The sequence below is a fragment of the Phaethon lepturus genome, unplaced genomic scaffold, assembly GCF_000687285.1.
Source record: "Phaethon lepturus isolate BGI_N335 unplaced genomic scaffold, ASM68728v1 scaffold12825, whole genome shotgun sequence".
In the NCBI taxonomy this organism is placed as follows: Eukaryota; Metazoa; Chordata; class Aves; order Phaethontiformes; family Phaethontidae; genus Phaethon; species Phaethon lepturus.
In genome coordinates, this window is record NW_010538414.1 from 376 (window position 1) to 21,104 (window position 20,729).

At 42.8% G+C, this 20,729-nt stretch overlaps 1 protein-coding gene across 1 annotated transcript; it reads right to left on the reverse strand.

Annotated features, from left to right (window-relative positions):
* Window positions 1-9,445: 9,445 nt before the first annotated feature.
* KLHL28 (kelch-like family member 28) lies at window positions 9,446-17,828 on the reverse strand. Its single transcript, XM_010286799.1, has 4 exons — window positions 16,930-17,828; window positions 13,969-14,412; window positions 10,952-11,160; window positions 9,446-10,326 (listed from the first exon to the last, which is right to left on the reverse strand). The coding sequence occupies exons 1-4, from the start codon at window positions 17,826-17,828 to the stop codon at window positions 10,163-10,165; spliced, it is 1,716 nt and encodes a 571-aa protein (XP_010285101.1). The 3' UTR covers window positions 9,446-10,162.
* Window positions 17,829-20,729: the final 2,901 nt, after the last annotated feature.

Below are 20,729 nucleotides of genomic sequence, written 5' to 3' on the forward strand. Positions count from 1 at the left end.
TGACCCTGGAGCGGGGGTCAGGCACCCGCAGCGCGTTGCTCGGTTAGAACAAAAGCAGACCCTGCGGTGGTTTATGCCCTGGTGCAGGCAGCGGCTGGGGCATTTGGGCAAAGGCTTTCGACCCCTTTCATTCACACCTTCCAACGCTTCCCCTGAAGGAGACAAAACACATCGTGCCTTTAGGGTGCTGGTGGCAGCAGAGGTGACAGGATGGGTCCATGGGGACCACAAGCACCCCCAAAGGTTGGACCCTCGAGGTCCTGAGCGCCTTCCACAGTACCGACTGCGACTCGGGGTGCCAGCCCCCGGCACGAGGGGAGCGGGCACAGCCAAGCTCCTCGCTCGGGGAAGCACGTGCAGAGACCACGTTTCCCCTGCAGCCCGGGCGCGGGGGGGCTTGGGGGGCTGCGCTATGCCTCCTCGATCCTTTCTCTCCAACAAAACCCCACAGGCATATCCAAAGCAAATAGTGAATCCAAACGTGGCTCCACGTTACTGAAAGGTTTCTTTGTCGGAAGCTGAAAAAACGTGGTTTTATCACGGTCGTACAAAGGAAAGAGGCTGGGCCGGCTTTCTGCCGGGGGCTGCGCAGTGCCGCGAGGGAGGGCAGCCGGGCGGCTCCGGTGACCCACAGCTGGGAAGGACCAGGGCTCGTGCTGGGAAAGGTCACAAATATACGGCTTTTTTCGAAGGGCAGCCAAGCTGGTGTTTCCCATCTGCAGGAAACTCGAGAGTCCAGTTGTGTTTTGCTTGAGGTCACCCCCCCGCCCCAACAGTGCTGGTGCTCTCCCAAATCTGGCAGGAGGGGGCCCAAAGCCCCTTACCCACCTCCCTGGGCACGCTCTGGGCACCAGTGGGCTTATTCAGTCCAACAGCAGTGACAGGGGACAGAGTTTTCTTTTCCACTGTTTTTTTTTTTCCTTTTTTCCCTTTTCCTAGGTGATACTAGAGGGGGTGCTGGGTGACACTCGTGTTCCCCCCACACGCTCTGCTCACCCACGCTAAAGAGCTGCAATTGCTGTGGCTGAGGGAGCTGGGGGTGTTCAGTCTGGAGAAGAGGAGGCTGAGGGGAGCCCTCTTCGCTCTCTACAGCTACCTGAAAGGGGGTTGTGGTGAGGTGGGGGTTGGTCTCTTCTCCCAAGGAACAAGCAATAGGATGAGAGGAAATGGCCTCAAGTTGCGCCAGGGGAGGTTTAGATTGGAGATTAGGAAAAATTTCTTCACCAAGAGAGTGGTCAGGCATTGGCACAGGCTGCCCAGGGAGGTGGTGGAGTCACCATCTCTGGAAGTGTTTAAAAGACGTGTAGATGTGGCACTTAGGAACATGGTTTAGTGGTGGACTTGACAATGTTGGACTCGATGATTTTTTAGTTTTTTGCCAACCTAAACGCATCTCTGATTCTGTGATTCCCCAGCTGGTGCTCATGACCCGCCCAAATGACAACAACCCCTCAAAAGGCACGCTGTGCTAGCTGGCGGTGAAACCCCGGCACTGTAACTCCTCGGTCCGGTGCGATGTGACCCTGCCGGCTATCGCGACGGCTGTGCAACAGTTTGGATAGATGGTCACTACAGCACAGCTGAGAGTAATTCATTGCACATTGCTTATTTTTAAGACAACGATGAAATTGTCAGAGGAATATTTGTATTTTCAAGTATATTATGTCAGAAAATTATTTAAATTTTGTCAATATTCTATTTTTTGCAGCTGATACATCAATGTTTAGAAACACTTTTCTCTGTCCATGGAAGATGAGCGTCTGCTTTCAGCTTACCCACGATCTGAGGGCTGTGTAATATAGTTTCCAATTTTTTTCTCACTTGCCAAAGGCATTTCAGAATTACAGAAATGCTGGGAAATATTCAGGCACGGGGTCTGCAGTTTGTGCAGCTAACAAGTTCTCTAGCTATTAAAAGTTACTTTGCAGGGTCATTAAGACCTCATCGTTGCAATTTTTAATCCTGACAAAGTTCAAGATGATGGGAAGACAGTTTAAATGCCTGCACACGTCCCATTTTACAGTGCAATAATCGTTTTTATGCTAAGTCTTAAAATTGGAGTACTCTGATCCTGTATGCGCTGGAGCTTGTGAAAGTGCATTAATAGTAAATTAAAGCAATTTCTGGGTAAAAAAAGAGATTTGATCCTAAACTGCCTTCAAAAAATTGGGGGAGAAGGGGCCATCGGCCACAGCAGCATGGCAGGGCGGAGGTGGGGGCAGCCCTGGGAGGCTGCAGCACATGGGGCTCCGGGACTGGCCGTCGGACGGCTCCGACCCACACGACGTCCTTGCCCAGCTGGGAGGAAAGGTGTGGACCTGCAGCCAGTCGCGCCGCGTTGAGAAAAGCCTTTTACACCTCTGTGCAGGAAGGCTCGGGCGTTGAAAGTGGGCAGGAGGCAATTGCAAGTCATGTCCGTGTGGTGGAGGTTTGAGCAAGACGGGGCTCAGCGGGGTGGTGGTGCTCAAGCAATCACCAAAACGGCGAGAAAGGGGCGCGAGAGGAGGCTGGGGGCCCACCCCGGCCGTGCCTCTCCTCTGCGGGATCGGTTGTGCCCCTGCCGTTACTGGCGTGCTGAGCCAACCTGCTCTTAGGTTTGTTCCTTCTCTGACCCGTCTCCACACTTGACACGGACCTGAGCAACCTGACATAACCTCAGTCCGCTCCTCCTCTGAGTGCGCGTGGTGGCAAGGCTGGAGCTGGTCACCTTCAGAGGTCTCCTCTCACCTAAATCATTCCCAAATAATTTGTTCTTGTCCTTCCCTGTTCTTTCTATTTAAAGAGTTTCATCCTACGCTGAAGCTCTTTGATTTTGTTTTGGTTTACCTTATGCACAGTTAGAAGCAAACTCCTGTGTTTTCAATTTACAGCAATACTTTGTGTATTTTGAGATGTGTATTCTTGTTAGTTGAAAAATGCATGAAAATACTAAATTTAATCAGTCAAGAAAATTTGACTTCTAACTTACAAGGTTAATACATTTTTTCCTTAATTTCAAAGCATCTCAAATATGGGCAAGAAATACATACTTTTTAAATACACCTCAATTATTCTATTTTTTAAAATCTGAACTTTCACAAAATAGGTGTGGGGTTTTTTTTGGGTGTATGACTTTTAGAAACAATTGTCATTATTGTTCTGCACTTGCAGTTTAATAACCAGATCAAGTGATTACAATTATTTCCATCTTTCCCAAGAAATTCTTCGTGGAGTTTGGACTCAGCTGGCAGTCGTTCCCACACGGAGCTGGGTGGGTGCCCAGGAGATATTATTCAGTACAGGCTGAAACGTGCTATTTTTTTTTGTTTTGCCTAGCAGCCCTTATCCTGGCTTGGGAAAATCACAATAGCTGAAATTTTCTGTGCCTGTGTCCTGTCTCAACCACGCCAGTCGACCGCTGGAGCTGGGTGTCTGCCCATCTGCTCACGGCGGCTTCTTTTGGAGACCTGGCTTGCACGGGTGGGGGGCCGGTACCCACATGTGCCCTTGTTGCAGAGGGAAAGGGAACGAGGACTGGGATGGGAGTACAGAAACATGAGGATTTCTTGTTCTGTTGGTTTCTTTTGGTCTGTAACTATGGGAATGACCTTACCCAAGGAGGAGACCAGATACTAGTTCTAAATAACAGAAGATAAATGCTTGGTGAGTTCAGTGTAGTCACTTGGACTCTCTCAGTTCATCTGCGACTTTTAAATAACTGAATAGAAACGAGAGCGTACCGTAACAAACAGTTTTTATTTTTTTTTTCCTAGACTGGAGCTTTAGTAACAAAGAAAATTACCATTTGAGAACTTTTCATGTAATGCTAAGCCAGCTTACTGTTGTGCCTCCCAGCTATCACTTCTCATCTGTTCACGCTGGCTGCTCAGGTGGATCTGGGTACCAGTGCTCAGGGGCATGGAACGCCGGGCTGCCTGACCCATCTGGAAAAAGGGAACGCTGATGATCAAAGTGGTGTTTTCCAAGGAATATAATAGCTGTATGAAACCTTTATAGGCTAAAATAGGAAACTAGTTCTGCTAGATCCAAGTACCAGACTCCTGCCTTTCTCCTTGGAGCAGAGTAGGTGTAAACCAGCAGTAAACTGGCTGGTGGAGCCCAAAGCTGCCCTTCAGATGGCACAGGAACTTCTTGCCTCGGGCTGGCTTTGCGCGTTGGTCACCTCGGGGAAGGCGATGGCTGGCTGCTGGAGCTGGGTTCAGGGACGACCTGTCTGCGTGAGGGCAGGCGCCTGCATTGGATGTTTGTGCTATCCATACGACTTTTTATTTTCAGACATTTACTGGAAGGTGCCATGCTCTCTGATAAAGAAAAGCGCTATACTGCAGCTTCCCAAATCGCTGTTTACTGGGTGCACCTATGCTGCGCTTCAAAATGCCTTTTTTTTTTTTATAAATAAAGCATCAGATTTTTTTTTCTTGTTACCATCTCTAGTTAATATTAGACAACTAAAACTCCCCAAGTTATGTTCCTTTTACCCTTATGTTCCCAGCCATTCCTAAATTGAGTTCTTTGTATTAAGGATACTTGGGACCCAAAGAAAGACGACTTACAGCAGTGCTGTATTGCACTGCCGAGTGCTGTTTTAAGCCAAATGCTAGGCAAGGTGTTTGTATTTTTTTTTTAAATGGGTAACTTTACACTAAAATAAACTGGAAAAAATCCTCACCTGCCCTGCCTATCGGTCAGATGTGTTTTGGAGTACCTGCTCACGTGACTTAAGAACTACATCAATGTGTAATAGCAACCTTCAAACTTAAGGAAAGCTAAAACTAAGTCCTTGATGGGTATGACCTGAAAGTGTTTTATTAATGTAATAAACTTCTTATTTTACTCCCCCCGCACCCCGCCAAATCACCGCAGTATTTTCCTTCAGCATGACTAAGGCTATAAAAGGCAGTGTTTTCTAGCTGGAGTTCACAGATTACATGATTATGCGTGTTTTACAGAGAGTGGTCTTGAGTACCTGTGCGTACCAGCGGTGAACGGCGTCTGCTACAGCAGCGACCAGAAGCTGAATTCAGGTCTTCGGCAAGAGAGAGAGTTCAGCACACCAATCCCTGCTTTCAACTATGTAAAAAAAAAAAAAAAAAAAAAAAAAAAAGCCATTTCTGCCTGTATTTAGATGAAACCAGCAAAAAAATAATTTCACCGCATCTTTGCCAGGCCTTAAATTGCCATTTCACTAGAGGAGAGGGAGGGGTGCCTGCTGTTACTTCATGTGAACTTCACCCGAAGTGAAACCACCACCTACAGCACACTGTGAAGAGCTGTCTAACAGTAAACCAAGATTATTTAGCTGCAAGCCCCTTCGGCCCGGAACAGATGATGTTTCTGTAGAGACACTCAGTGATGTGGCCAGCGGGGTGAGGGGGGGATCCTGCCCCTCTGCCCCGCTCTGGGGAGACCCCCCTGCAGGGCTGCATCCAGCTCCGGAGCCCTCGGCACAGGAGAGACACGGACCTGCTGGAGCGGGACCAGAGGAGGCCCCAGCAACGCTCCGAGGGCTGGAACAGCTCTGCTGGGAGGACAGGCTGGGAGAGCTGGGGGGGTTCAGCCTGGAGCAGAGAAGGCTCCGGGGAGACCTTCCTGCAGCTGCCGGGGTGAGAGGGGCTGAGGAGAGAGATGGGGACAGGCTTTTTGGCAGTTTCTTGTTGTGATAGGACAAGGGGTGATGGGTTTAAACTCCCAGAGGGTACATTCAGACTAGATCTAAGGAAGAAATTTTTCACCATGAGGGTGGTGAACCCCTGGCCCAGGTTGCCCAGAGAGGTGGTGGATGCCCCATCCCTGGGAACCTCCCAGCTCAGGCTGGACGGGGCTCTGAGCGACCTGCTCTGGTTGAAGATGTCCCTGCTCATGGCAGGGGGTTGGACTAGATGGCCTTGAAAGGTCCCCTCCAACCCAAACCATTCCATGATTCTACGATGCTGGGTCTTCACCAGGAGAGAACAGTTTGTACGGGAGCTTTCTCGAGTGTGCTCTTCTGCCAAGGACAGCAGGAACAAGGGGGCTTGTGTGTTCCTTCGATGGTTACTTGATTCACCAGGGAGACGACAGTTACAGCTACAGGGACAGATGGGAAATAGGAAGGCACATAATAAAATCCTTTTCCACAGGAGCTTCTAATACCCATGGGGTGAAGACCCAGTAACAGGGTAACTGGTGTCAGGGTCTTCCAGCCAGAGCACCCCTGTCCCACCTGCGCTTGCTTCTACCCGGCACCTTGCAGTGTCCAGGTATCGCCGCTCTTGAATAGCGACTCACGCCGATGTTACTGTGTTAGAAGAGAAAACTAAAGCTACAGCATATTTATAGTCACCATCCAAAGTGTAAAAATAGGTTTTTCCCCTGGTTTATTTACTAAATCATTTCACATTCAATGAAATAGTTACAACAATACTTACAGAGCATTATCACAGGAGCAAACACATTGAGAACACTAGTAAAGACCGAGAATGCAGTTATTTTATTACAGTTATTTTCCTGTTGAACTCAAATGCCACTTTTGTAAACAATAACAAAACCAGAACACTGCTGCTAAAAAAGATGTACACTTAAAAACACTCTACGTACACAAAGCTACATGTAACAGTTTATACTCCCAACCAAAGCACTCTGGTCAAGTCCAGGTACAGTTTGGTATTCTCTGTAAAATTATTAAATCCTGCTAAAAATTATAGTTATCCTTGGGTTTAAAATATAGCACAGCGCATAAGGCAAAAAAACAGGAATTATCATCCAGTTCTTCGCATTTCAGTTAAATATCAAGAATTTAAGGCAAGCTTGGACATTTTGCATTGTTTCATATCATGAATGGGGACTTACAGATGGCAAATTCACAAAAGGAACACGCGATCTCCCAGAACAGTTAACTCTCTAATGCGCACCGGACACATTTGTCTCTATAGAAATTCCAACTAGACTTTCCCAGTAGCAGAGACTGTCAAGAAACTTAAGAGATTAATATCTTAATTTAAAAAAAAGCAGAAATTCAGGAACTGTATGTAGACATATAAACTCATACCCATTTTAAAGTGCTTTACAGATAATTTTGAGTGATTAAGAAATAGAACTGGATGATAATTTGTAGTTGTCTGACATCTTATTTGAAGGTCCTTAATTTCTAAACCGCAAGACAGACATCACAATGAGAGTATTGTTCTTTAAATGCAGATTTAAACTGATCATCATGTCTGATCTTTCTATCACCAAGCACTTCAGTGAACAGGACAACAAGCACCCGGAACAGAAAATGGCATCACTTTGTGACACAATCCCTAGGTTGACACACTGTTTGATTCATTTTCAGCTAAAGAGTTCATCTAATAACAGCAGTGTATTTCACTAGGTATTTTTCCCATTCTTCATACCAAGCCTGCATACTAAAAACTTTATGCTGCTACCTGAAATTTTGGAATATCACATTACACAACATGGGGCCAATCTCTACGGCCTAATTTAACAGTGCCACTGCCTAGGTAAAATGAGTACAATATTTTGCAATTTTAAGTGCTCTGACTACCATAAATGAAAGATGTTTATATAAACATCAAATAACCATCAACACTACCCTGACCTGCGGATTTTTTGTTCTGATGAAGTCAAAACGATTTCTATACCTTGCACCACCTTGCACTAACTGAGAAAGTGTTTGCTAATACTTCCACTCAGAATACGTATATGAGCATCTTCATTCACGGAATCCTACTGTAGTTAAACTCTACGAGCTACGGTATATACCGAACTGCATGGAAAGCCTCCTAGCAATGAAAGGCATAAACGTCTCGAAAGTAAGGAATTTTTCATTTTTTAATATGACTCTGCTAAGCGTTTTTATCTCTGGCGTACTTTGGAACGTATGATAAGCAATGGCATCTCTGTGAGACAGACTGAAAAGTGAACCAGCGCACGGCAACATTCAGCTTGTGCGTTCACCCGAGAGGAATGAGAAGGCAATCTACGCAAGGGGCTGAACCACCTCCCTCAATCCCCAAACCTGCTGCCCTCCCTTCTCCTCCCCACACACAAACATGCAACATGCAGCCACGCCTGTCCTTGCATACTTGTGTCCTGCCAACAGATCCACTGGAATAATTCAATTACGCTATTATTGCTATGTAACCAGAATCATTAGCGGGTCAAATAAAACTGCATTGAAAATGCTGAAATTGTTAATTGTGTTTGCTTTTAGAGCCCTGCTTAATTCTACCAAATTTGAAGAATACATGCAGGATTTTACAATCTGTGCAAACAGCTGTGATCTATGAATAATGTTTTACGGTGAAAACACCCTCGTCTCCTTGACTGCTTAAAATCTGAACATTAGCGTATGGAAGAACAAGGGACACAACTGTTTGCCTGGCGGCAATTAGCTTTGCAGGAACTTAGAATAAATCAAGTACACTCAAAAAGCTCCACACACCAAACTTATAAAAAGTGTCTTTTAAAGCAACTATTTCAAATATTATTGCACCTTCAAAAATAATACTATATGGGCTTGAAAAACAAGGGGAAACAAACATTAATTTAATATGTTAAAACAAGAGGAAAAATAACTCTGTAGGCAGAAACATTCTTCAGTACCAGGCCCAGCAATACACATACAGACATCAAAACAGAAATTCAAGATAACCATGATTCCTAGTTAAAATCAGAAGACAAACCAAAACATTCTAAGTTAGCTAAAATGCCTATTTATTCAGTCATCTATTTTAAATATGGTTGTAACCCACAGCATCACTTTCTATTTATCTGCCCAAATGTTCACTAAGTTTAGGGCTATCACAAAGTTGTATCTCCTGAGGTTCTGCTTCATCACAGGACCTGACCTTCAGTACTCGGTTACGCAGGAGACACACTGGGATCAGGAAGTATGCCCCGTGTTTTGCACCCATTGCAACCTGTGTTAAAGGCAAGACTGTCTAAAGAACCCGAGATGGCATCTCACTATTCACTTCCTATTTATATATTTGTGAGAACAGGAACAATAAGTGCAGATCTTCGGGGGGCAGGGGGGGGAATGTAACAAACAGAGCTCATTCAGTACGTTGTGTTATTCTTGACAGTTTTCATAGGCACAAATGTATCAAGCAAATAAGAAACAGAAACACTAGAACAATCAAAACAATCATGCTTTATGCATACTGCACTAAAATAAAAAACAGCCTTACCGTTAAGTCCTACATTTAGCACCATTTTTAAATCTGAACACTCTGAGAAAGCAATCGTACATTCTTTTAAAAAAGGAAGATATACGGGATATGGACACAAGTGCGCTTGGGAGAAGGATGGGACGGATTCATTTCCGAGTATTTATTTTATATCATGCTATGAATGCATTTTCCGATGCATTACTGTTGTAGTTTTTCCTTGCGTTACAACTGAAATCACAGAGCAGACTAGCAAGATTAAGTTATTTAATCTAGCACTGATTTATCCACAAAAAGAAAATACAAGGGAAAGTTACAAATGTGATTTCTCTTCAGCAGATCCAAAAATTTCATTACGAGGCAATAAATTTGCCTTGGAAATTTCTTTAAGTAGTTACTAATTACCATCCCAGCCCTCCTACCAGTAAGCGGGTAACGAAGGAGAGTGTACAGGCAACACACTATGGCATTTATTATTTACAAACCTTGAGATACAGAAACAAGGCAGCCCTTTAGTTACTGTTCATAAAAAAAATTATTAAGCACTGGCATTTTCTTAATATGAAGACACAACCAGACAACTATCAGCAAACTGTCCGGTCATACAACACATTCACACACCTCTCACCCCAAACACAGTAAACTTCATGTTTCATAGTAGGCAGGAGGAAGAGAGAAAAGCTCCAGAAAGTGAAAGGGTTAGACAGACAGTAAGTTCTCTAACCATACCCCAGGCATGTACAGTACTCTCTAAAATTCACTGCCATTAACAGGACGCTATCTAAACCCAGCTGGTAACAAGCTTTCCATTCCTCCTGCCCGTGTCACTAAGGTAACAAAGGCCAATTATCGGAAGAAAACAAATCCTTCCTCATTTGAATCCTGGCTTCACCCCATTCCTCCAACTTCACAACTCCAGAAAATGCAGCTTATGGTCTCCACCAGCTGGGTTTATTTTCAAGCAGATTAAGCTCCATCTTTGCATCAGGTCCATAAAGTCCTGCTTTTCATCAAAGTGCAGTCAAACCAAAATTGCATCGACAGTACATCATCCCAGCAGAGTCCAGCCAGGTATCTGAGATGGGATCGTATTTCTGTACAGTGTTCAGATAGGATGAGCCTGAATGACCTCCGACTACGTAAAGGTAGTTATCAATTACAGCTGCCCCAACTCCTATAGGAAAAAAAAAAAAAAAGTTGCATGATCACCAAGTTTGGAAGCAAGTAATCTTTCTGCTCCTAACTGGACCCACCACCACCTGAAGGCTGAACAGACAAGCTCTCACAGCCTCTCCTTCTTTGGGGTGTCCTTAAAAAAAATGGGTGTAAATGAAGAGTCATTCTCTGTTCAGATCTTGCACTCCTTTCTTACTGCTCTCACACACTTTCCTATGACAAAGCAATGCTCTTCTTTTCCAATACTCCACATCAGGGCGACAGAAGTGAAGATGCACCACTGAGTCTCAACATAAAACAAAATACAACAGAACAGTAACCACAGAATTGCTGAAATTCACTTAAATTTAATGAAAAAAGCAGAAGATGAAGTAGAAATTTACTTCATATTATTTTTGTTACAGCTCAGTATTAACAAAAATAAACTGGACTGTAATTAAAATTAGAGAAATAAATACTCATTCACAGAGCTGATTAAATGATCTTTGGTCCAATTCACAGATAAAGTACAGTGCTCTGCAGACAGGTCACTGCAACCTTATTGCAGCTTCTATCAGGTTAAATGGCAGTTTATTTCTGAAAGGATATCAAAGTTAACTGCTGAGAGTTTTGTATGTCCCCACCTGTTCGGGGTTCCTTCATGGGTCGACACACAGTCCACTGATTTTGATGAGGATCGTATCTCTCAATGCTCGATAAGTGAGACACACCATTGTGTCCACCTACTACAAAAATGAAGCCCAGCATGACACCGACACCAAAGTTTATTCGTTTGTCTGCCATTGAAGCAACTGTCTCCCATGAGTTTTTACTCGGATCGTAACGCTCCATGCTGCAAATAGAAACAAACAACTTGTGAGGCTTGGATTTTAGTGACATTTGAATTTCACTCCACAAGAAATCCGCATTTGCCAGAGGTACATCTAGTTCTGCCAACCAATATTACCACACACAGGAATAATGCAACACAAAGAAAAAGTGCTCAAGCCGATGGAAAATTCTGCAGCAGAGTTGCTCTGTCCTACCCAGTGGTAGCACACAAGAAACTAAAGCCAGTACTATCACCCCAGAAGCATCAATCACATCCCAGGATCCTTCAACAACACAAAGCAGCTGGAGGTTCTCAACAGAGTGTTGCCAAAAAGCAATTTTAACATGTTTTATCCTGATGCAGCGACTGCAGTTCAGCTGCTTCTCTGATGTCCTCATGCCACTACCCTGGCTCTTCAAGTTACATATTGAAACAAAGCAAGATTTCTCAAAACTGGTCTCAGAACTGAAAGCTCTTTCAAGGATGACTGCTGCTACTTGTAAAAAAGGCAACTCAGGAAAAACCGAACACAATGCAGATCTGAAGTGTATCTATTTGAGTAACACCTCAAATCAAAAACTTCCTTGAGGCTTGCCTGAAAATAACAGAGAGGAAAGAAATATGGAGAGCATATCCCTCAGGAAAAGCAATAAAGAGGCTGCTGATCAAAACACTAAGGACAGAAGAGGCCTTCAGGATAAAATGAAATGAATTATCATAATTATGATGATTTTTTTTTTAATCACTGGAGCTGTATAAATGGTCAGTCATTAACACACTCGTGGCATGTAGCTATTCCCTATCTAAAATACAGCTTCAGTAGCACAAGGGGGAAGAAAAGAGGGGAAGAGAAAAGTCGGCAGCACTACAGAGTTGGAGAAAAGGTACTTAATTACACAGCAGTCGTCTTTCTTTTAATGCTAGAGCTTGTATAAGTCTAGTGACTGTATGGCATGGCATATTACTTGCACACCTAAATAATTAATAAAACCAAAATTATTCAATAAAAAGTAAATGAAATTTAAGAAGGCAAATAACTAATATCAGATTCTAGTAACTCTACAGGAGCTGCTGGCAATTCCTTTCTGACTGAAGGACAGAGAAGATGTGGCACAAGGAGTGAGGCTACTGCAGAACTTTAATGTTGTTAAGAGCTTGCCCTTTAAAGGCACCAGCTTGATAAAGGACATGTTCTATTACTCCAGTGATCTTACATTTCCTGAAAGGAAATTACCAAGTTCACCTTTCAACAGCCTGTGTGCACACTGAGCATTCAACTTTTGGGAACCTCTTCTGGCAAGAGCAATGGCTTGATTATCTTCCTTTTCTCATGGTCTGTGCAACAAGGCTGCAGTGGCGTGAGCACCCCAGAGGTCCCACCGTAAGTCGTGGTACTCTGCTCTACTCTGCTACTGGCTTTGCTCTGTTTCATCTACTACTAAAGCTGATAGTTCTGTGTGGTACAAAGACAGTACGGAGCTAAGAGTGACCACATAGGGCAACAGCGCAGCTTAATTATTCCAGGTCAAATTCCTGTGTGAAAAAATCCTAGAGTCAATAGAAAACTTTTAGAGATGGCTTGCTTGCCTATTAAGTATTTCAACTGGTATTACAGTTCATAATTTAAAATACAAGTAATGAGAATAACATTGCATTAAGTTTCATAAAATTCTGACACAACCATGCCAAACAGTTTAAGTTACTGCTGCTTTGTATTTCAGTAATTTAAAAAATTGTTTCCATTTTCCGAATTACAACTTCTTAGATACACTTTCCTTTTTGGAAACTAACCCTTTGCTTCATGAACTGCTTTATATAAAAACGTATCAAGTACGTACAATTAATGACTAATGCAATGTTGTTACACTACACTGTTAAACAATCAATGCATTCCCCTCCTACAAGCAAGATTTTAATTTTCATTCTTCATTCAGCTATTTGAACTTGTAGTTTATTAATTTGCTTCCTGGAGGGACATACGGCTGATTTGTTCCCATTTTAACAAAGAAAAGAGAGTACAAATGATTTCTTTGCATAGCTAAATGCTGCTGTGCCTCCATATGGAGCGATGTGGAACAGAACAACTGAAGAGCATGCTGGTCCCAGGAAACCTCCTTGTGAACGCACGGTCTGAAGCAAGCCCAACTCTACCCAGGAGCCAGACTAGTAACCACCATCCTGAACTTGATTATTATCATTAAGACTACTTCAAGATTCCATCAGAAGTATATATTTATTTTGTGTATATTAAGCATGTAAAAAACCCTATTAATTTCAAAGCAGTGTTTTCAATATTAAATTATTTATAAATTATTTAATATTTTGCAGGCTTGAGGTCCAAGGATTCACACAGCACTGGCACAAGTGCTAAGCAAGCCTTTCCCGAGCGCTCAGTACCTGAGGTGCAGTGCCATGACACAGATACGGTACGCTACCCTGGGGCCTGAGCAAACCAGCCCACACAATACTCATCTGCTCAGTTAGCCAGCCTGGGTGTCTACAAGGTCAGGTGTCTTGCACCACCTTGTTCAGCAATATGCACATATGTCTTTGTCTTTACTATTTTCCCTCCTTAAGGATTAAAAAAACCCAAACAAACAACAAAAAAACCAAACCAACCAGCTCTGAGCTGGAACACTTAAAGTTAAAATAAAGATTTCCCAGTTGAATTATCAGACTGATACTGCAGAACAAGGATTAATGAGGCCCACTGTGGATTACCAATCTACTTTAGAATAATTTTTAATTGGCTGCCGAACACAAGCTTAACGGTGAGTTCTGCCGATTTCCAGCTTATGAGACCAAGCTACGCACATCAAAAGCACATACCTGTTCATATGGGCAGGACCATAACCACCAATGGCATATATCATTCCATCCAAGACAGCTGCAGCAAAACAACTTCTTGTTTTGTTCATTGGGGCCACTAGTTGCCATTCCTTCACTTTAGGAATGTATTTCTCTACTGTTCGTAAGTAAGACTGCCCATCATAGCCCCCTAAGGCGTAGAGCTCTCCTGCCAGAACTACCACTCCCAGGGTACTCCGGCTCTCAAACATCCTTTCAAGAGACGTCCAAGTGTTCGTATCAGGGTCCCAGCACTCCACTGAATTCTCGTGCTTTCGGTAACTGATGCCTTGACACACATGGGTTGCAATCCCTCCTACAACATATATTTTCTGGTCTAGGACACATATTCCAAATTCATAGCGGGGAATGCTAAGAGGCGCCAGGCCTATCCAGGAGTCATTCTGGGGAAAATACATTTCAACACTGAAACAGAAAAACAAAGATTATGTGAGCAAACCTAACTTTCTGAAGCTCTGTGACGTGCAAATGAGCATCAAGGAACAGAGTCTTTCATATCTCCCATCTGATGTTTGCTGTTTCTTCCAATAGCCCAAATGTAAGCTAAAAATCAAATGCTGTTTACTGTTCTAAAGAGTTAAAAACCCAGGGCCTCACAGCATACAGTGCGATGCAGCAACACAGCAAGTAGCCAGGGCACCAAGTCCAAGACCTGAAAAGATCAATTTTGAAAGTATAAACCAGGCAGACTACGGAGAAAGCAGGAGAACACCGTGAATAATGAGAGGGAAGACAATACAGTGCAGATGTCAAAACAGCTTTTGGAGGTACGTTGTGATTGGGGTAAGCTAGAAATACAAACCAAATGGATAAGAAGGTTGAATTACTGAGGGGGGAAAAAAAAAGTCAGAACAGCCACAGAGATGGGAGAGAAAAGGAAAATTCAAGAGAGAGGGAAGCACTTCATATACATGTACAAACATACATTTACAAAACTACAAATTGTACTTTCTAAATACATATTTTACATGCACTGTATAATTTCAATGAAATGTCAAAGTAGAACAAACTAATTTGAAAAATCTGTTTGCAAAATACTGCTTATTTGCATTTTCTTTTAATTATACTCAGTGTTAAAATATGGTGGGTCTAGCCTGTCACGTATAAAGTGTAGTCAATCTACCTAAATAGTTTAGTTAATAAATTGCTTAAATGATTTAAAAGAGTATCTAGTACACAGGAAATATGATCTGTTCAAAAAACGTACAAGAAAATAAAGCCACTAAGAACCCAGAAGCAGGGACTGCTGAAACACCAGACTGGCTCTTGACAGCAGCGGCCCAGTTAGAAAAGAGCAGTAGTAAACATATTCTAAGTAATTTTGTTATTATGAAGGAGCAGCTACCTGTAAGTGAAAAATCTGCCTTCCTCCTAAAATGAAAAGTAAAACAAGAATAGTGGAACTAAAGTTTCCTACTTCACAGTTTTAATTGTATTAGGAATTATTTGTTTAATCAATCTGTAACTTTTTTTTTTTATGTCAAGAGCAATTGTTTAAACTTAAGTATGAACTGAAACAACAGTTTAGGAAAGACCAATGTGCATAATAAATGAAGGACAAGGAAATTTTTGTATGCATTAAAACATGGTTAATAGTAGTAAAGAGCATTCTTGACTAAAAAAGAATCAAGATAACCCAAACTACATTGGTATGCAATATTGTTACAATCATTGAAGAAGCTGTGAAGGAAAGAGAGATGAAAAGCATCTGAAGCCTACTTTATTCACCCAAACACACACGTTTTATGAAGCACCTAACCCCCTTTATTTAAATTGATAAACCCAACAATTCCCAGTCCCAACATCTAGTTTACTATCGATCCCTACTATCAGGAAAGTTAACTTTAAATAACTTTGATAACATCTCTAAACACAGGGAAAAAGAACACCCAGATCTTCCCAGGTTTTTAAGCGCACATATATGTATGCAAGCATGGTGCTGCCACAGAAAAGAAAGTCTCAGAATAAAATATTGTCCCAGAATTCAGCTGCAGAACCAGTTCAGGTAGTCTGCCTTAACACAGAGACCATTCACTGAGCTGATAAGGGTACATTCAACATCAAAGCACTGTATGTGTCTGTGTAAGTATGCAGATATGTATACCTACTTTGGGTCTTATTAACATTTTACATTTACATTTAACATATAACATTAAAATTAACATTTCTGGAAATGTTAATACAATGTTAAAAGTAAATCCAACCATACCAGTATGGGGACAAAAGCTATTTTTCTCTCTGTCACATTCCTTTTGCTCACGCGATTAGCCTCAGTGATGTACTCCAGTAACTGAAGAGGAGGTTCTTTTGAAAATTGGGTGAAGAAAGATGGGTACTTACCTGCTTCTGCCAGCACAGATATAGATACCTGCTCAGTAGTAGAGACTAAAGTCATGATTACATTGATATCAAGAACATGACATCGCTAAGAATTACCTCTTTGCTCTTCTCTAAGCCTATTTTAATTCCAGGACTTTTGAGTTATCAGGAAGCATATTTTTCATATATTAGGTTAAATTCTATGATTTGATGGTCTGGAATAATAATAAATCAGGGAACAATTATGTAAAATGAAAAGACCTGAAAGGATAAAGAAGCAGCATACAAACTTTTATTAACCAAATTCTCAATCAACAGAATTAAAATGATAATATTTTATAGTTATTTGTGTTGGCACAAACAAAACCTTGTAACACTGAAGATTACTCGTGAAATCAAAAAGCATTTTGAATTCAGTGCTTGTCCTTGTTTTAAAAAACCAAAACCAAAAAAACTACTTAAGAGTTCTTACAAGGAAAGCAGTGACTACAGTCCTGCAAACCACAGCTCTTCAATGACTGTCTTAAGCCTGTCCCAGGGTGATAACAGACATGCATGAACATCACACCACTGAAGTGCCGCAACAACTTTACTATTACTTACCTTTCCAAACATGCAAACAGTCCAGCTTTTCCTCCTACAGCACAAAGAACTTTGGGAGCACAGCGAGGTCGTGTCACCAACATGGTCTGGTGGGAAAGTCTGTGTTCAGGCATAAAGTGGTATTTTAGGGCCTCATTTAGCAGATGTTTACAAGTATGGTCATCACGAATGAGATGGTTTGCTTCGTATAACCTTGTAAGAAACTTAACGCTCAGCAGTGGCAACCGAACGCAATGTAGCAGCTGTGCTAAGTACTTCTGTCGCTCCTGCACGTCATATTTGATCCAGGACTCTAGTGCATAAAAAACGGTTTCTTCTGTCACAACATTCAAGCAGTCATTGGAAACAATTTCATCCAATTCAGAATGTGTAAGCTCAAAAAATTCTTCCGTCTGACAAACATCTTCAAAGTTTTGACAAATGTACTTGCTAGCAGCCAAGTAGAGGTCATGGCAGCCATACGTCTCTGCAAAACGAGAAATCCCAATGCAATTGCCAGGATCAAGCTGGCTTTCAAGAAACGCACAACACTCCTTCACTACCAGTTTGATCTGGAGAAGATTTGCAGCTGGAAGAAGCGACTCTACAGTGTCTTGCGAGATAAACACGGTTCCTGTGTAGGCATACTCCACGATGGCCTGCAGGGCTGCCTCATCAATGCACTGGAACTCCACCTCTGAGTTTTCCTTCTCAGAAAGGTTCCCAGTGAACATGGCTTTGAAGTACGGACTGATGCTGGCAAGCACCACTTTGTGGGCATGGATCTTGACATCGCCAACTCTAAGGATAATGTCACAGAGCTCGTGATGTTGGCGAAGGAGGTTCAAGCCTTGCAGAAGCTGTTCAGAATGCAAGGGGGTTAAGTTGGCAAGCATGTAGGTTGGAGACGACTGGTCCATCTGTGACAAACAGAATTTTCAATGCATTACTCAGGGCTTCATTTCAACAGCTTCATTACTCATGTTACTTAGACATGCCATATGTAACATTTAAAAAATATTTTTGCATTTTTGCTTTTATCTTAATTAGGTTTATTACTTTCCAATTTATTTTTTCAATCCTTATGTGCTATTCTTTTTTGTGCAAAGTAAATTCAGGACAACCAAATGTTTATTAATAGTGTATGCTATATTAATCTTTGACTTCAAAAAAACCCCAACAACCACCACCTTTTTTTTTGTTTTGGAGTAAAATGCGTATTATCTGAAGCATTGAATATGTGACAGGTTTCTACATCAGATATTTGAGAACTGAACAGTGACTGAAATAAAAATAGAGATACATAAAGAATAGAACTGGCTTGAGACAAAGTTTTAGAAGTTCTTAAACTATTTTCTGCTATTTATTTTGCCACTTACTTAGTGCTACTGTGGTGCAGCCAAGCCCTGCTGTGCTTCCCGTCCGACCATAGCTGCGGGCAGGGCCCCACCAGTCAGCAGGGACCAGCTCTCCGCTCCCCCTTCCTCACCTGGAACAGCAGAGTCATTCCTTCTGCGCAAAGAGGCAAAAACGACCCACAGACCAGCGGGGCCCTGGGTTGCAGGAAAAAGGTTGCTGGAGCAGAGGTCCAGAGCGGTCCTGAGCGGGCAGAGGAGCACAGGAGGAGCGGGAGATCCTTGCCTCACCTCACTGAGCAGCTTCCACTGTGAGGGGGCCCTGCGTTGCAGGAAAAAGGGTGCTGGAGCAGAGGTCCAGAGCGGGCAGAGGAGCACAGGAGGAGCGGGAGATCCTTGCCTCACCTCACTGAGCAGCTTCCACTGTGAGAGAAAATCCCCACTGGACATGCCTTTGCCCCCTGGAGAGATCAGACCTGGGGAAGACTGGGAGCTGGGCCTGCCTCCACCATCCAGAGGCGAGTGGTGGGACCTGGTGAGGTCCCAGCATGAGCAAGGGAGCAGGTCCCAGGTGGACAGGCTGAGCATCCTGGTATCTCTCACTATTTCCAGATCCTCACAGCACCGGCAGCTACACACGCTCCCCAACATCACTAGTTAGGGCAGAGAGAATGATCGTCATTCCTACCCACAGTTCCACAAAACCCTCAAACGCTTCTTCCAAAAAGTTTTAGTTTGCATCGTGACACTTGAAGGCACTGTGATACCTGCTCTAATTTCAGTATCATTAAAATTCAAATGGTGCTGCCCAGCACTACCTGTGGGAGAAGCAGTTCTGCAGCTCTTTATTCTGACTGAATTATTATACTGCTGAGAGGGTGAAGGGTATGAATGTCTCAGGATACTGGACCAGGAGGAAACATAATTATTGTTCTACAGAGAACACTGCAACCATCCAGTTTCTGAACTGAAAAGCTGATTTTATTTTGATTTGCTAAATGACTACACAAGCTTCAAGATCTCACTTCTTTTATCTTATTAAGAAGCTCGTCACTTTTACAGCTCCTTAACTAACATCTAATTTGCAGTGAGCCTACTTACTTTCAGATTAAATCAGCTTAATCTGAAAGAATAAAATTAGTTGCCAACATTTAAATATAGAACATAATAGCACTGACAGAGGAGTGAAAACTAACAGCTAGGGATAGAAAATCTCTTACCCGCTAAAAGATAAGTAAGCTCATCCTTCTCCTCTTACAAACCCATACTGGAAAAAAAAGGTATCTAAAAAAAAGTATTTTAAGCAAAATCTGCAAAAGGCAAGAAGGCATACAACAACATTTTCCATACAGCAACATTTTTGCAGCACAAATTTATGGGGGCGGGGGGGGAGCTGTTCAGCAGCTAAAACACTTGCTTTTCCTTTTGCATTTACACGCAGTTTGTAACTTGATTGTACACATATGTAGAAAGCATGAAACAAAAGGTAACACCACATGGAAGGCAAAAAGAATGGTTACAGTTCAGATGCAAAAACCTGTAAAAAGTTATAAATCGCCACATTTAAGTTATTCTGCAGAAATAAAGCTTTTTGTACCAACTTGGTACAGATGCCTACTGTTGTATCTCGCATACCTCCTGCATAGCAATGCTCGCCCACACCACATATTTGCATGTATTTATTTTATTGTTGAGTAAAAAATCAAAAGCTGGAACATTAACCAGCCCTGAAGAACCTATGCTAGTCCAACAGTTTGGGCTTACAACACAAATCAAATGGCTGCCCCTAGGCTCTACACTATCAGATCCTTTCCATGGTCTGTAAGTAAAACTTATCATAAATAGCAGGGAGTTATTGGAAATAAAAAGGTTAACCAGAAATGCAGATACCTAAGCTCGTGTACTGAAGGCTTTTACTCTTCTGAAAACCATGGTATGCGACGATGCCCAGTAAGTGATGGGGAGCACAGTGTTTTCTTTATGTGAAAACCGCAGGAATAGCTCCATGCACTTTTCTGTTTCAAGGTAGCATTTAAGTGCTCGCCAGTTCCTTATTTAGACTACAAAATTGCTGGAGCCAGTAAGCGACTCGTCTAGTTTTGTTACTCATTTGACAGCACAAAACCTCAAAAGTGCCCGCCCTAAGTGCCAAGCTAACTTTGGTTCTAAACGTCCAACACACCACAAGAAACACCTTCTGCATACCAAAAAAGTGCAAGGAATAATTTACAAGCGTAAACTGTCTAGCTTATGAAATTTTATGCTCTCCACGTCGTTACACTTAACGCTTGTGCCCCAGTCCGCGTCTGTCTGGGGGGGCAGAGGGGTGCAGGGCAGAGCGCTCTGCCGATGAGCGCATGTCTTAAAAACACAGCAGCGCGTTTCCCTCCCTGGCGCCTGCCCCGCAGGCAGACTCTGGGAAGTCCGTGGGACGGAGATCCACAGCGCCTGGGCACCACTCACCCC